General features: G+C 49.9%; 3 protein-coding genes across 3 annotated transcripts; 2 read left to right on the top strand and 1 right to left on the bottom strand.

The window, feature by feature from the left end:
• The first annotated feature begins 488 nt into the window (after nt 1-488).
• On the top strand, nt 489-2,025 carry LOC103921573 (chromosome unknown open reading frame, human C11orf1). Its single transcript, XM_009329564.1, has 3 exons — nt 489-781; nt 1,282-1,348; nt 1,727-2,025. The coding sequence occupies exons 1-3, from the start codon at nt 599-601 to the stop codon at nt 2,023-2,025; spliced, it is 549 nt and encodes a 182-aa protein (XP_009327839.1). The 5' UTR covers nt 489-598.
• Nucleotides 2,026-2,323: 298 nt separating this feature from the next.
• CRYAB (crystallin, alpha B) lies at nt 2,324-6,564 on the bottom strand. Its single transcript, XM_009329540.1, has 3 exons — nt 6,139-6,564; nt 4,396-4,518; nt 2,324-3,228 (listed from the first exon to the last, which is right to left on the bottom strand). The coding sequence occupies exons 1-3, from the start codon at nt 6,334-6,336 to the stop codon at nt 3,025-3,027; spliced, it is 525 nt and encodes a 174-aa protein (XP_009327815.1). The 5' UTR covers nt 6,337-6,564; the 3' UTR covers nt 2,324-3,024.
• A 1,926-nt stretch (nt 6,565-8,490) lies between these two features.
• On the top strand, nt 8,491-10,471 carry HSPB2 (heat shock 27kDa protein 2). Its single transcript, XM_009329538.1, has 2 exons — nt 8,491-8,631; nt 9,517-10,471. The coding sequence occupies exons 1-2, from the start codon at nt 8,538-8,540 to the stop codon at nt 9,966-9,968; spliced, it is 546 nt and encodes a 181-aa protein (XP_009327813.1). The 5' UTR covers nt 8,491-8,537; the 3' UTR covers nt 9,969-10,471.
• Nucleotides 10,472-14,115: the final 3,644 nt, after the last annotated feature.

The following is a 14,115-nucleotide window of genomic DNA, read 5'->3' as shown; positions in this document are numbered from 1 at the left end:
CCTCTGCGCAGGGCCCAAATAGCTGCCGGCGCCCCTGGAGCTGTAATTGGCGGGCCGCTGCAGTCCCAGGACTGCAAGTTACTGCTTGAGAGAGAATAGCGATGCTTTACTGTTGCCTGTTCTATTTGTGCGCCTTCAGCTGCTGCACGGGGCACGGACAGTGCTTCAGGAGTCACATGGGTAATGAGAGTGGAAGGCTTAAAATTGGCAAAGGCAAGCGCCAACAGAGACCTACCGCCTGCCGTTGATGAGGTCTGGCCCTGGTTCAGGCATTAGGTACCTGTGGCCTCAGGTAAATCACTTCGTCTATTTCAAAGGGGGGGTAAGTTACCTTTTGGACCAAAAAATCCCCCCCCCCAAAAAAAAAAAAGAAAAAAAGTGCTTTTTGGCATCAAGAAGGAACGCAGTTCTTCTCTGATGCCCTCTGTCACACATGGAAGTATAGGAGGTCCCTCTCCAGTCACCAGGGGGGTGGAAGGGACAACAGTCCATGTCATGTTACCTGCTGTTGAGATCCTGGCTGATCCTAGGGAGTTCTTGATTTCTATTGCCAGATCATGTCCAAGATCTTTTGTACAACTCCCTCCATGGCTCCTTAATGCATGCTACTGGCCATGGGGAACTATGGATGGACTGGGACAGCACTTCGAAGTTTTCCCAGTATGGCTGGAGGTGCACCACCAATGAAAATGATTACTCAACGAAAACCCTTATGGGGAACCGGAATGAAGAGCGATACGATATCCAGAGAATCGTGCAGCCCAAGCCCCTTCCTTCCCAGGTATGTCCTTGTGCTTTTTCTTACTGTGGATATAGCAAATCTCAGTTGAGATGATCACTGGTCACTTAATTTGTCATGCACACAGGGCATTACCTTTTCCATCCCCAGCTACAAATACATCAAAGGTAAGCCTCCCATGAGTAGCTTCCCTTCCTGCAGCCCTGCTCCTAGTCTTTTCTACTGTTTTTTAAAAATGCAGAAAGGCAACAGTCGGCACCTTTTTCTCTGGTGAGTGCCCTACAGCAGTCCCACTGCAGGAGTAAAGATGTGAGGAATGCTTTTTTGTATAAACTCAGTCTTACTCCTTTTAACAGGAGTGGCCCCAGTCCAGCTCTCTTTACTTTGCTGTTCAGATGGTGAATCCAAGTCATCACCGAAGCTTTGTGATCTTAGGTTAGACTGATTTGAAATTGCAGATACTTTGGTCTTCCTGTAAGATATAAATTGTTAAAGTTTTTTACTTATATTTAGCCATGCCAAATGTGAGTTTTTCTTTTCAGTATACTCACTGCTTTGAAACAACATGCTCTTCAGATTACAACAGGGGAAGGCACCAGAGAATAAAAAGTACATGCACAGAACTGAAACATAGTCTGTTGGATCTGTAGTGTAGCTAAAGAGGAGCTTCTGAATGACATTTTTGCTTAGAGATGACAGAATTGTTTTCTGTCATTTTCTCATTGTTGAGTTGTGCTCCTGTGCCACCCCAGAACAGGTATTTCGAGTCATTCGGGGAGTGGTATTTGCATTTCAAGTGTTCTTGTCTAGCTAACCTCATCACATTTATCCCCAAGGAGCTTTCGCTCAAATTCCCATTTCTTGCTCCTGAGTTTGAGCCTAACAATACCCTGCTCTATAGAAATTATTTCCTCAGTTGTACTTTCTGGATATATTCTTACTATTTTGTACCTACTTCCTCAAGTTTTTTTGCATTTATTCTTTTAGGATTTGAACGAGAACCTCATTGGTTTCCAGGCCACCACCCTGAGTTGGAACGTGCTTCGTTCAACCCAGCTGCTCAGTCCTGCTACACAATAGACTACAAGCCTCCATATAGCAGCATTTTCTTTGCTTGTGTCCAACACTCAGAGAAGGAACAAGAAGGATGCAGGAAAAGCAGCAGAGATGGAAAGAATCTGCAGACTATGCCTTCAGAAAAACAGGCCTGTCTGCCAGCTGTGCTACAAGGATATCCTTCAAGCAAAAAGACCTGCCACGCATTAAAGCTACACGTAGCATCATGAGAAAAACGTTCTTCCTGCTTTCTAAGCTGTATTGTTTGTAACCTATGTGTGTTTCTGTCATTTGTTTTGTGTGCAGAGGTGACTGCAAGTCACCAGTCACTCTGCGCCTTGTCAGTCAAGCCCAACTACACCTTAACTGGAAGAGCTTATTAGAACCAGCTAATAGGAAACACTAGGCCTTGGCAATTAGGTGGGTTTTGGGGTAGAACAGAGGTGCTAAGCAGATGATGACACCTGAGAAGGACTTAGTAGTGTTTTGTACCACTCAACAATGTTAACATAAATCAGATTAATTCTGTAGACTTCAGATCCTGTTCATTGTTTGAAGGGCACTGACAACATACTTTCAAAGTGATGTGATTTGCACCATGAGAGCAGGATGTTTTTCTCCTCTCTGGATACATCTGTGTTTACTGCAGTTATGCAGTTTTCATCTGCAACTGCTCTGAATTGGTTGCAGCACTTGGATGCTTCTCCATAACATGAGTCATTCTAGAGATTTAAGATACAGTTGTCTTCCATTCAGTTGTTATCTAATACCCACACTTCGAATGGGTTTCGATTATCATGAAGTTGTTTCACCAGTCTGATCTCCACTGGAGAAACTTTTCTGTTGCTTGTGAAACACTCTGAAATCCTCTGGCAACAGTGAAGGAAAATGCTCATGCAATTATATGTTTGGAAAACATTAGAGTGCACCAAGTGAAACGAGCAAAGTGTTTCTGAACACAAGACAAGCTCTCCTGGACACACCTGCCACTCAAGCTGTAAGCAAGAATGATGCCAGGTATGTTTCCCTGCACAGCAACCTTACACAGCTTTCTTGGCCCAACACTTCCCTTGTCCTCAGTGCTCAAAACAAAAGTACAAACTGCTTATTCATGTTTTATTTGTTAGTAAACTTACTCAGCATAAATAATAAGAGTAGCCATTCAGTATAGCTGGCATCTGATGAAAAGTATTCTTGAATGGCCCCCCGGGGTGACTTTAAATAGCAGCCTACTTCCTTTGGGCTCCCACAATGGCAGGCTTCTCTTCACAGGTGATAGGGATAGCGCGCTCAGGGACGTCACTTTGTTTCCTCGGTGCGCTCACCGTCAGGACACCATCCAGAGAGAGTGATGAGGTTATGGTCAGAGGGTCCACATCATCTGGAATCCTGTATTTCCTGTTGAACTCCCTGGCAATAAAGCCATGCTCATCCTTCAAAAGGAGAAGAGAAGGAACAGCCCTGATTAGAAATGTTCACTCAGTTCCACCTAAGCCATGGGCCCTTTGCATAAAGTCTGAGATCAGGAAGCTCCAGCTCTCAAAGGAAAACTTTTCAGAAAGTTAAAAGAGTTTTTATTATGAGATGCCCTTTTTAAAGAGCCAAGACTGGCCGAAGTGAGACACTGCCGTACCTAGGCTGCAGGTGCCTGCAGGTACAGTGTTTACATGAGGAGGCTTTATGTTCCAGCTCTTGTGCCAGCTAGAGACTGGCTTCATTGCACAGTGATGTGATGTCATTCCTAAGATGCAGCAGCTAGACCTACATGCAGTGCCAACCACACCTGTTCCTGAGGGTCTCCAGAGCTCTAGTAATACACAGCTTTCTAGTGAGCTGATCTCTGCCATAGTGCTTGATTATTTTCTTAGGCAAAAAAATTTGCAGAAGCTATGTCAGGATTACAGGCTGCTACAAGTAATGCTGTATTTCCTGACAGATCTGTGCTCCCAGAAGCTCTTAGAGCTGACAATCCCAGTAACATAGCTACTTTATCATGCGGATTCGTTTCCTTCTGGCAAGGAGGTGGAGGTGGGGGGTGGGAGGGAGATGGGGACTGGCAAACCCTGTTACATATAGCTTTGTACATGGCTTTTGACTTCTGTCTGCCCAGTTGCCACACAGGTCTCCAGAGCCACCAAGCAGTGGGATGACTGACAGCAGAACACAGCCTTTAAGGATTACAAACTGATAGATGGGCCTTTTTCAGGAAGAGGTAGCCTCATGGTAACGGAACAGGGCAATGCACTGATTCACTATGTGGTTTAATTATTACAGTTCGTTGTTAGCTTATTGAAGGCCTCCCTGCATTCCTGGCCTCTTCCCAGAAAGAGGGAGGCCCAGAAATGCCCATTTCAAAGATGACTTTCCAGTTCAGTTCACAGTTCGTGTAACATCAGCAATAAATCTCCACCCTGTTGCTGCCCAGTCTGGGATCAACTGGGGGGGTTGCACAGAGCATCTTCCATTAGGATTGGTTGATAAAAAACATTAGAAGTATTTGAGATGAGCACAGGAGAGGATTGTTTTGCAGTCTCCTTGTTTAACCATAGATGAGGAAGTTCACACTGACTCTATCAGTTGCACAGTTAAAGTAGAAGTACCTGGCGCTCCTCGTGTTTCCCGTGAATTTCTATCATGTCCCCAAGCACCTTCACTTTTAGCTCCTCAGGGGAGAAATGCTTCACATCAAGATTTACAGAAAATTTGTCCTTCTCCAGTCGCATCTGCAAAACAAGGAGGTGACTTCAGAAAAGGCAGGTGAGGGTTTCAGCTTAAAAAGGCTCTCAGAATAGAGCAGTTCAAGACTCAAACTGGTATCTACACATGCACCGTCTGACCTTCATTCGATCCTGGGATTCTGATCTGGGTGGCTTTGTCCCTTGCTGGCCTGTTACATTAATGCCCATCACTACAGCATCTAAAATGTGAATGCTTTCTCTTGATCACATGGGATAAATGTTTTCCTTGGGAGTGAGGAAAAGATTCTCTTAAGCTGAATTTGTTAAAACTGACTCTTTAGTTGGCATACAGGTTTCGCATCCAATTCTTTTTACAGAATGTCTGGAGGTTTCCAGTTTCTGTGGCTGGATTTTGCAAGTCTTTCAAGCAAAAGAAATACTGACTGTGCAGCTGACTGCAGCTCATCTGCAGGCTTGCAGGCTTTCCCTTGCATCGTCACTCTTTAGTAAACCAAATAATGTGTCACTGGTGAGTGGTACTGCCTCACTGCTCACCTCTGTTATCTGAGCAGCAGGACTTCTGCTGAAACTCTGAGTCACCTGCTGCTAATCTCACCTCCTTCCCTTCCATTTTGCACTTTATCACCTCTGACAAATACTGCTTTTTGCTGCTTCTTGAGGTTGAATTTGCATTTTCTGCCCGTCTTGGACATGTCTGTGGGACTTTGCTATATGAGCGGGCTGTCTCTGCCTTCCTGCTGCATTTGTGATCAGGGAGCATGCGAGCCTTCTGGAGCTCTGCTCTGGGGTGTGGAGGCAGCCTCTGTGCCAGCTCTAGGCTTACTGGTTTCCACAGTTTGACCTGGGAGTCTAAGTGCTTCCTCCTACTTCTAGATTGTTTGTGAAGATTTCTCCACTGAGATAGTCAGACGTTGTTATCTGTGGTGCTTATTATGGCTCTTCAGTGGACAGCCAGACCCACGTCACTAAATCAAGGGAAACACTATGCAAAGGTTAAAAAAATACTTTCCTCTCACTCCTTTGGCTTAGAATAGCTCTACAAGTTACTTGTAAATAAGACAGTTGACTCACAGAACAGGCAAGGTTGTTTGAACTGCGTGCGTCTTGGCTCAGCCCCTGAAGCAAACAGACGGCTGCTTCATGATCCTTTGGGTCCTGTATCTTACTTAAAATGCTGCTCTCCTCAGCAGTGACTTTTTAAAATAGGCCCCTTTTTCCTCAGCAGCCCTGAGCTCCCACACTGCCTGACATGAGGATCCCACTACCCTTGCCCACTACCCACTACTGCTTGCTTCTCAGGAGGGAGTGGGATTGAATGTTTTCCAGAGCAGACAGGGAAATTAGGCTTCCTCCTTTCTTCGTCAGCTCTTACAGTCATTTCCCGCACACACTCAGCTCAGTTTGCCTCTATTCCCAACACTATGGCAATGCTTGCTCTCAGTCACAAATGATTATCAGAGGATGCAAAGGTTCTTGCTTAATGCAGAGGAGCAGAGGCACAAACACAGCACCCTTTTCCCCAGTCTTTTCCTAATAATCACCTACAAGCAGCTTCCAAGCTCTCAGCTCTCATGGGTCTCCAGCTCCAGACCCATCAGGATGTGCACATAGCGATAACAAAGAGCATTAAGAAGGGAAGATTACCTCAGCGAGTCCCGTCTCTAGCCAACTGGGCATCCGAAGAATGGGGGATCTCATCAGGAAGGGACTGAGGCTGGGGGAAGAAGGGAGCAGCTCTGACTCCTGCAGGTGCTCTCCGAAAATCTGGTCAAAGATACGACTTGGTGCCAACCAAGATAACAGGGGTCTGCGGATCAGGGGGTTATGAATGGTGATATCCATTGGAGTGCGCTGGAGGAGCCTGGCAAACAACTGTGTTGCAGTGCTGTGCCGGGAGCAGGGGACAGCTTTATACCCGTGCAGCTGGCCTGGCCTTCCCCCCCGCCCGAGGCCTCTTGAACAGTGGTGTCAGGGATTTTATTGTCCCACTCCTGGGCTGGTCCCTTCAGCAGTGCCCAGTAGCTGTCTGGGGGATTTGAACACGCTGCTGAGGAGGAGGGGGAAGGGGAGAAGAAGAAAAGGAGCCTAATGGGGCAGCAAGAAGCCAAACTGCCCAGCCACCCGCCCCGCTCCCCACGTGCTTGTTTATCTGCAGAGTCCCAGGCAGGCTTGGCGGATGTTCCCAGCTGCTTTGGATGCCAGAAGGATCAATGCAGCTCCTATCTTTGGGTCACAGGGAAAATGACAAGGGGCCATTGTTGCCACTGCCAGCGCTGAGACTTCAGCTCCCCATATCACCCACCAGCCTAGGAAGAGACTAGAGATTTCCTTTGGCTCTCCTTAAGGCCAAGGAAGTAACAGGCCTGCTTTAGTCAGAGGGCAGGAAAGATCCCAGGAGGTCTTTGCTGAGATACCCCCTGGCAGTGTGGCTCTCTGCAGCCCCGTAAGCCCCGCTGCCTTAGTGCATGCCCACTGGTGTGTGTGCGAATGAAGGATGGCTTTCTCCACAGTGCTTCAGCCCAACACCTCTCGTCCTTTGCCCACTACAGAAACCACTTTGCTGGAGAGAGCAGAAAAGCCCAACACTCTGTGACCTCAGAGTACTCCAGAGGGCTGTGAGCAGAGATAAATCAGGCATGCCAATGGCCTCCGTGGTGCTACACTGCAACATGCCTTCTCAGGGATGCAAGCTACCTCTGCCTGCCTGTGCCCCTGCAGTAAGCCGATTTTCTATAATTATGCTCCTAATACGTCTTATTTCACACATTTATTTTAATTTCTGCCTCGCCTGTGAACCAAAATCACGGGAATGGGTTCAGCCTAGCAACTGTCCTTAAAGGACAAGAGCTAGTCTCTGCCTCTGAGAGCTCGCAGCTTAAATACAATTACTGGCTCAGAGGCACATCGTTCTTACTGCTAGCACCACCAGACCTTTGTAAAAGGGTCTGACCCTCTTCCTCTCAGCTTGCCTGCAAGAATAGGGAGCAGAATTTGCTCTGTGCAAGCTCAGGCCATAAATACCTTCTCTAATTCCCCATTACATCAACAGCAGTGCACCTGCTCTCTCATACTGCAGGGACATGGAGTCAAGGAAATCTCTGGTTTCAGGGTACAAGGAGCTTAACTGGGCACTACTTCCCCACCACCACGACCTCCCAGTTCAATAAAACTGAATCTATGCCAGCTTCAGTTCCCTGGTTAACTTGTGATCTCTGGCACAGGCATTTCTCCAGGTCTCATTACATTGTGCCAAAGCCCTGGCCAGGGGACAGTCTCGACAGCCAGCTTGCAGCAGCACAGTTCTGGATGTGGAGGTGTCAGTAGTGGGATCTGGATCCTCTCTAGCTCTGCTTAACTACCTGCAGCACTTCACCACTCACAGGAACAAAAGGCTTGAGCCGTCCACTCAGCTTCTGGGAAAATCAAGCTTCTTTGTGTAGGGCACAGGAGGGGCTGATTTGGGCCCTAAGCTCACAGTGGGGCGATGGGTGTGATAGTGACTTCATGTGACTTTACATGAGCTGATCAAGCACCAACCAGCATTAGCTACTGCCCTGTCCCCACGGGGTGCTTCAGGGCCAGCAGGACCAGTGTCAGGGACTTCTTGAACCTGCTTGCAATGATCCTTCTTGCTGGCCCTTGCCTCTGGGAGCATCACAGGCAGCAGACCCTGGGGTCTGTCCTGCTTTCTCCTACTTCAGCCTCCCTCAGCTCACCTCTGTGCCTCCCTGCTGTATTTGGTTGCCCATTTGCCTCCTGCACCCTCTGCTCGAGGAGAGGATCTCAGAGGCTGGGAGGAGGTGCGGGATTTTCCCGAGGCGTCCCTGACTGCAGGCAGTGCCTGCACTCCTTGCTGGAATGCAGTGAGAAGCTTCCCTCGTCACCCTGGCGAGGCATCCTGGGGCCTGTGTGCGTGGCTATTTTGGTCCATCTTTTTATCACACACTCCTCCCTGTGGAATTCGCCCAATTAAAACCTTGCAATCTGCAGCCTTCACTCTCAGAGGCAGTGAGTGCTTGGAAGGTCCCCTTCCCAGACACGCTATGGCTGCACGGACTGTCCCCCACGCCTACCCCATGAGTTCGGAGTACGAGTTTGCCAACCCTAGCAAGATCTATGACCAGAACTTTGGAGAAGGTAAGAAAGGAGATGGGATCCCCTTGGCACCTTTCTCTCCTCTGGTGCAGGAGGGCTGGTGGAGTCCCCCTGGGGAGACTGAGCTCCAGAGCAGGCCAGGGAAGCTGGAGCCAAGGAATTCTGAGCATAAGAACCCAGGTCAAATCAGGGGGGAATAGCCAGGGAATAGCCAGAGCCTCTCTCATCAGGTCCACTTCCTCCATCCATGCCTACTGCTGTCTCTCCTGTCCCTCCCTCATGCCCCCAATGGTCTGGCATTCATGCATATGCTGTGCAAACATGGAGCAAAATGTGTCGGGGTGGGGGGGAGTTTTTGCAGCCGGGGGCAGTGGAGAAAAGCTGAGCTGGGGTGTTCAGCATAAAGCCGGGTAGTGGCTGGCGGAGAGGAAGGAATGTGGGCAGCAGCAGAACCATTCAGCACCAGCACAACAGCATGAAAAGGCAAAAAGCTCCAAGGAAAGCCCCCTGGACAATGGCACACAAAAGGCCTTTAGCTCTTCAGGACAGTTTCTTCACCATCAGCATTTTCCATGCCCATCTCTGGCTGTGGGCTTTGCACTGCAGAGCGCCCAGTGCACCTACCAGTCCCTCCCTGTCCACCCAGCAGACATGCGAAAGCTGGATGCCAGTCCTTGGCTTGCTGGCAGCTGCCGGCTATGTGGTAGGAGGCGGTGGCTGGCGGGCATCTGGGTCTGTGTGTGTTTTGGAGACACAAAGGTAGGAACCACAAGAGACTCTGTCCATATTGTGCTGATGTGGTGGCAAAACCAAGGTGTTTGCCAGATCCCAGCCTCCTCCTGTCACCCTCCCCTATCTGCTGCCAACAATCCTTTTCCAACTCCTTCCTCTGGAAACCCCACACTCCTCACTGAGTCTCATTTTCAGGTGTGTCCCCATGTGAGATTTTAGCCCCTGTCCTGTACCATGGCTACTACATCAGGCCTCGGATCAATAAGCAGCTGGATCGAGGCACCTCTGAGATCAGCCTCAATGAGCACAAATTCCAGGTGTTCCTGGATGTCTGTCACTTCCTGCCGGATGAGCTCACTGTCCGCACCGTAGACAACCTGCTGGAGGTGATGGGGCAGCACCCACAGAAGGCTGACCGCCATGGCTTCATCTCCCGAGAGTTCACCAGGACCTACATCCTCCCTCTGGATGTCGACCCCTTGCTGGTGAGAGCCACATTGTCCCACGATGGCATCTTAAGCATTGTGGCTCCCCGGACGGGGAAGGAGGTGAAAGCCAGAGTCAACGAGGTGAAGATCACCCAACAGGAGCAGCCAGTGGGGAAAGAAGAACAGTCTGAGGAAGGAAAAGGGAAGAAAGAGTCCTAAAGGCCCTAGATCTGGGCTTGAGCAGGGAGGGAGGGGGACAGGGATGGGGAATCCACGGTGCCAGACCCCTATTTCTCACCATCAGCATTTAGCAGGGCTGTGAGGCAGCCATGTGTATGCCAGACTTCTGCTTCTTAAGGCTGATGGCTGGAAAAAGGGACTTGGAACTGAAACAAGAGGGGGACTAAAGTGTTAGTGTGAGGGACTGTAATGCAAGTTTTCTCCTAGGTCAAGTGCTTATTGAGCACCATGCAGGGTGCTCTTCTCTCACCCCAAATAGCAAGGGTCACTCTTACCCTAAACTGTGAGGCTGTGTCGCAGTGGGCTGTTAAACAGCTGCTGTACTCTAGCCCAGAAGGGTACTGGGAAGAGGGACGAGATGATCCCAGTGCCTCACTTCTGAGCTGATAGCTGACCTTTGTGGAGACGGAAGGTGCTTGTCAGTCTGTAAAAGTGCCTGCAGCTCTCAGGAGGAAAGAGGAATAAATCTGCCTCTGATCTTCTCTGGTTTGCCTTCGATTCATGTTGCTTCTGGCCAAGCTACTCTGCAGCAGGAAGGATGGACAGTGCCTTAGCTGCTCCAGATGCCGGGAGCAGAGCAGCGGAGAGTTCACACTGAGCTCATCTGTGGAAATGGCATCAGTGGGGACTCGGAGCGACTCTGCCCTTGGGCAGCCAGGGGGACCCCTGTGACTGGCCCTCCTGGCTCAGGTGCAGCTGGAGTTGCTTGCTGTTGTAGGGAGCCCACAGTGGGCAGTAGCCTCGAGGAGAAAAGATGTAGAGTGATGGGCTCTTGGAGGCTCACTGTGCATTTCCATACCTGGGGCTGGAGTTAGCCCAAGTAAACAAATGCCAAGCCACGGTCTCTGCTTGCTTCAGCCCTCTAGTTTATGGGATGTAAGGCTTGTTCACACACAAACCTTTTCAGCCCTTGTGAGGGGAGAGAACCCCAACATGCTGAAGGGAAAGGCTCTGCTCAGATCACAAGTGCCTTGCTGGCATCCCAGCACTCTCTGTAGAGTCACAGAGGGGATGAATTTGGATCCTTGTCCAGGCACCATGATGCTACCGGCTACATGAGAAGTGTCTCCGTAGTCTTGTGATGTTGGGCCAGGGATCGTGTGTGCTGCTGGCGGTGGCAGCTGCTGCCTCGGATGGCCCCGAGGGCTCAGCAGGTGCCAGTTGCAATCCTTGTCTTGTCAGAGCCAATTAAAGCAGCCAAAGTGCTGTGTCACTGGCCAAATATGGGGGTCCCTGGCATGCCTCAGTGCAGCCCTCCCCCAGAGGAGAGAGGATGTTCCAAGGTCCCTGTGAACAGAGCTTCTCCCTCTCCCTGCTGGGATGTGACCAGGCTTCTGCACTCTGCCTCCATGAATACATAGGGCCAGAAACGCCCTGCTCAGGAGTCTATCCCACGCAGCATAGCTCCTCGGCTGCTGAAACACTGGTATAAGGCTGCTCTTTCACACTTGCCAGGCAAAGTGGGATCCCGACCAAAGTGAATCACCATGCAGCTATTTTCTACTTCTCAGGGCCCCTGCCAGCAATGAGGATCAGAGTCAAATTAAGAGCAGCCCTGCCTGCCAGCTTCATGAGAGCAAGTGGGAGGATGGTAAAGCCTCCACACACCCCCCCCCAGTGCAGATCTACCCACACTCACTGTACTGCTGAGGGATGCCCTTACTCATGAAGTAGGACCAGATAAGCTGCTGCCAGTAAGTATTTCAGACACTGTCAAAATAAAAATCACCTTTACAACAGGCTTTGTCTAAGTCCTTAATAGTAATTCCAGAGATAATCCTGGGCTAGTGACTTTCAATCACCTGAAGCAGCTGCTTTTAAGGGCAGGAACAGCCCAGTCCTTAACTGCTCCCCTGTGTACAAGCCTCTCTCTGCTCCTCAGTGCACACTGTGTCAGCCTCATGCACTGCACCAGATACATACCACATCCCACTCGCAGCAGCACCCACCCGAGTTCTAAGCCCCAGGAGGGCTGAGTTCCTGAGCCCATATCCCTGTGGTGAGGGCAGAGACCTGTGTCTGTGTGTGGGCTCAGGCATGGCCATAATTTCTTTAGCCCCCTGCCATTAAAGGATTCCTCAAACTCACAGCCACTTCAGAGCAGCAGCTATAAAAGACTTTTCTTTGTCTCTGATCTGGCATCTTCTGTGCTGGTAAGAAGGATCGATGGTCCCCTCGCTCACTGCAGGCCTCCTTTCACTAGGATAAGCATCTTCACTGGATTTGGGATAGGGAGGATGGCCAACATATGACCTGCAAGCTGGGCAAAGGGTGCCTGGCTGAAGGAGTGCACATACACACACAGTGCAGACATGGCACACGCTAGAGCATGAAATGCCATCTGGCCTTGCTCTGGCTCTGCAACCCAAGGGCTGTGGGTGGCTGAACCATTGGGGGCTGAAAACAGCGTGTAGCCAGGGCCGGAGCTGCACAGGGAGCAGATTCTAAGACAAAAGTGCCCAAAACAGTTCAGAGCTCTCTCGCCTTCATTTTTTATAGACAATGCCAGCTTGTTGTGTGCTTGTACCACACCTATCACAGTGTGGTCTCAGTCCCTCAGTGTCCGAGGTACCTTGACACTATTGCAATAGAAATGCACAGCATTAGTAGTCATTACACAGTTCTGTTCCTCCTCTGGCTTTTATTAGCCCTGTCTTTGCTCTCCAACAAGTTCATTCTCTATTGCTGGGCACTTGCAGGCTCGTCCTGTGCCAGTTGCACAGCTTGTTACCCAGACGATGTCCCTGAGTGCATGAAGACAGCTGCCCCGAGCAGTGATGCAGTGCGAGGGGCTGGCACTGCCTGGTGTCAGCCACTGGGCTGTCCATCTGCACCCTAGCAGGCTTTGCACAAAATAGCCTGATCGGTTTGCTGAGCAGGAGCACTGGAAGCCATGCTCTCTTTCATCCCTGCAGACACAGACTGAGGAGGAAACGCAGAGTGGCAGCCAAATGCTCTCCAGCTCTGCCAGTGTTTTTGATGCCTTTCTGTTTCTCTGATGGAGCTCAAACCAGCAGCTCCAGTATTTGTGAAAAGGGCTGATGGGAACAGGCTCCCAGCCTTTTTTTTTTTCTTCTCCACAAAGCAACAAAGCCCAAGTTATCCCAGAAATCAAAACAGACACTGGCTCACTAAATCAACAGTGTCTGTGGCAAACCTGGAGACATAGAGTCTGCAACTTCCCAAGCAGGGACAGACTCCTGAGACCACCCGGTCTTTGCAGGACCCTGAGAACATGGTCCTGTTGGGACCAGAACTGAATCCCATCTGCCTGCATAAATCCGATCCTAAATTCTCCCCGGGGTGCTGTGGTGCAGGCTGAGCTGTGCAGCTTCTCCAGCTACATGCTGAGGGGCAGTTTTGGAGCAAGCTCTGCAGCTCACCGTGCAGCTCATCCAGGATTCAGCTAAGGGAGCAGCTGTGCCCCGTGGTCCTTCCAAAGCAGAACCCTTCTCCTCCTGCCACTTCTGCACAGGTACAAGCTTTGCTCTGCACCTGGGCAGATGATAAATGATGCTGTGAGCCTGGCTGAGAGCATGGGTACAGCTGGAGTAGGGGTCTAGGGCCAGTTCCCAAGATAGTCTGCGAGAAAGGTGACTTAAAACTTACCTACTTGTCAGCACATCCCATGAGGCATTCAGGCCTGCACAGAAGTGGAGCTGACTGCCAAATCAAAGCTGTGGAGCACAGTTTCTGCTCGAGGACTACATTGACATGGTATCTTTCAGTATTGAGTATCAGCTCTCTTAGAGCTGCCAGAGATCAGCTATATGTCATTCAGTCCAGGAATGACCAGCCACAGTCTGAAGGGCTCTCAACAGGGGTAGAGAGGTAAAATGCACATTAATGTTCCTGTTTGACAGGTTGAGGGGGTGAGCCTAAGAACTGTATTGTAGGTCCTTAATGATGCAAGGTCCCTTGTGGGATTCTGTCATTCTCAAAAGCACAAATCTCTACACTTTCACCTAGGTAGCTTTTAAAAAAATGGATTCCCAGTAATGTCCCTGAGGTTGCATATGCCTTTCTGCCTGCAGCAGAAGCAGCAGCACCAGAGCTCAGCTGAGAGTAGACCTGCAAGCCTACTCTCACCTTTGCTGGGGCATCACCTCCCTCCCAAGAAGATATG

The sequence above is a fragment of the Pygoscelis adeliae genome, unplaced genomic scaffold (genome assembly GCF_000699105.1).
Source record: "Pygoscelis adeliae isolate BGI_AS28 unplaced genomic scaffold, ASM69910v1 Scaffold268, whole genome shotgun sequence".
NCBI classification, from domain to species: domain Eukaryota; kingdom Metazoa; phylum Chordata; class Aves; order Sphenisciformes; family Spheniscidae; genus Pygoscelis; species Pygoscelis adeliae.
This window is presented reverse-complemented; position numbering and strand designations above follow the sequence as displayed.

What these genes read in the sequence shown, in the direction of transcription:
- LOC103921573 (XM_009329564.1), top strand. Translation starts at nt 599, where the DNA reads ATGCATGCTACTGGCCATGGGGAACTATGGATGGACTGGGACAGCACT. An exon ending in CCAAGCCCCTTCCTTCCCAG is followed by an intron (nt 782 to 1,281) that starts GTATGTCCTTGT and finishes TTTTCTTTTCAG; the next exon opens with TATACTCACTGCTTTGAAAC. An exon ending in AAGGCACCAGAGAATAAAAA is followed by an intron (nt 1,349 to 1,726) that starts GTACATGCACAG and finishes TTATTCTTTTAG; the next exon opens with GATTTGAACGAGAACCTCAT.
- CRYAB (XM_009329540.1), bottom strand. Translation starts at nt 6,336, where the DNA reads ATGGATATCACCATTCATAACCCCCTGATCCGCAGACCCCTGTTATCT. An exon ending in TAGAGACGGGACTCGCTGAG is followed by an intron (nt 4,519 to 6,138) that starts GTAATCTTCCCT and finishes CTTGTTTTGCAG; the next exon opens with ATGCGACTGGAGAAGGACAA. An exon ending in GGAAACACGAGGAGCGCCAG is followed by an intron (nt 3,229 to 4,395) that starts GTACTTCTACTT and finishes CTCCTTTTGAAG; the next exon opens with GATGAGCATGGCTTTATTGC.
- HSPB2 (XM_009329538.1), top strand. Translation starts at nt 8,538, where the DNA reads ATGGCTGCACGGACTGTCCCCCACGCCTACCCCATGAGTTCGGAGTAC. An exon ending in TGACCAGAACTTTGGAGAAG is followed by an intron (nt 8,632 to 9,516) that starts GTAAGAAAGGAG and finishes TCTCATTTTCAG; the next exon opens with GTGTGTCCCCATGTGAGATT.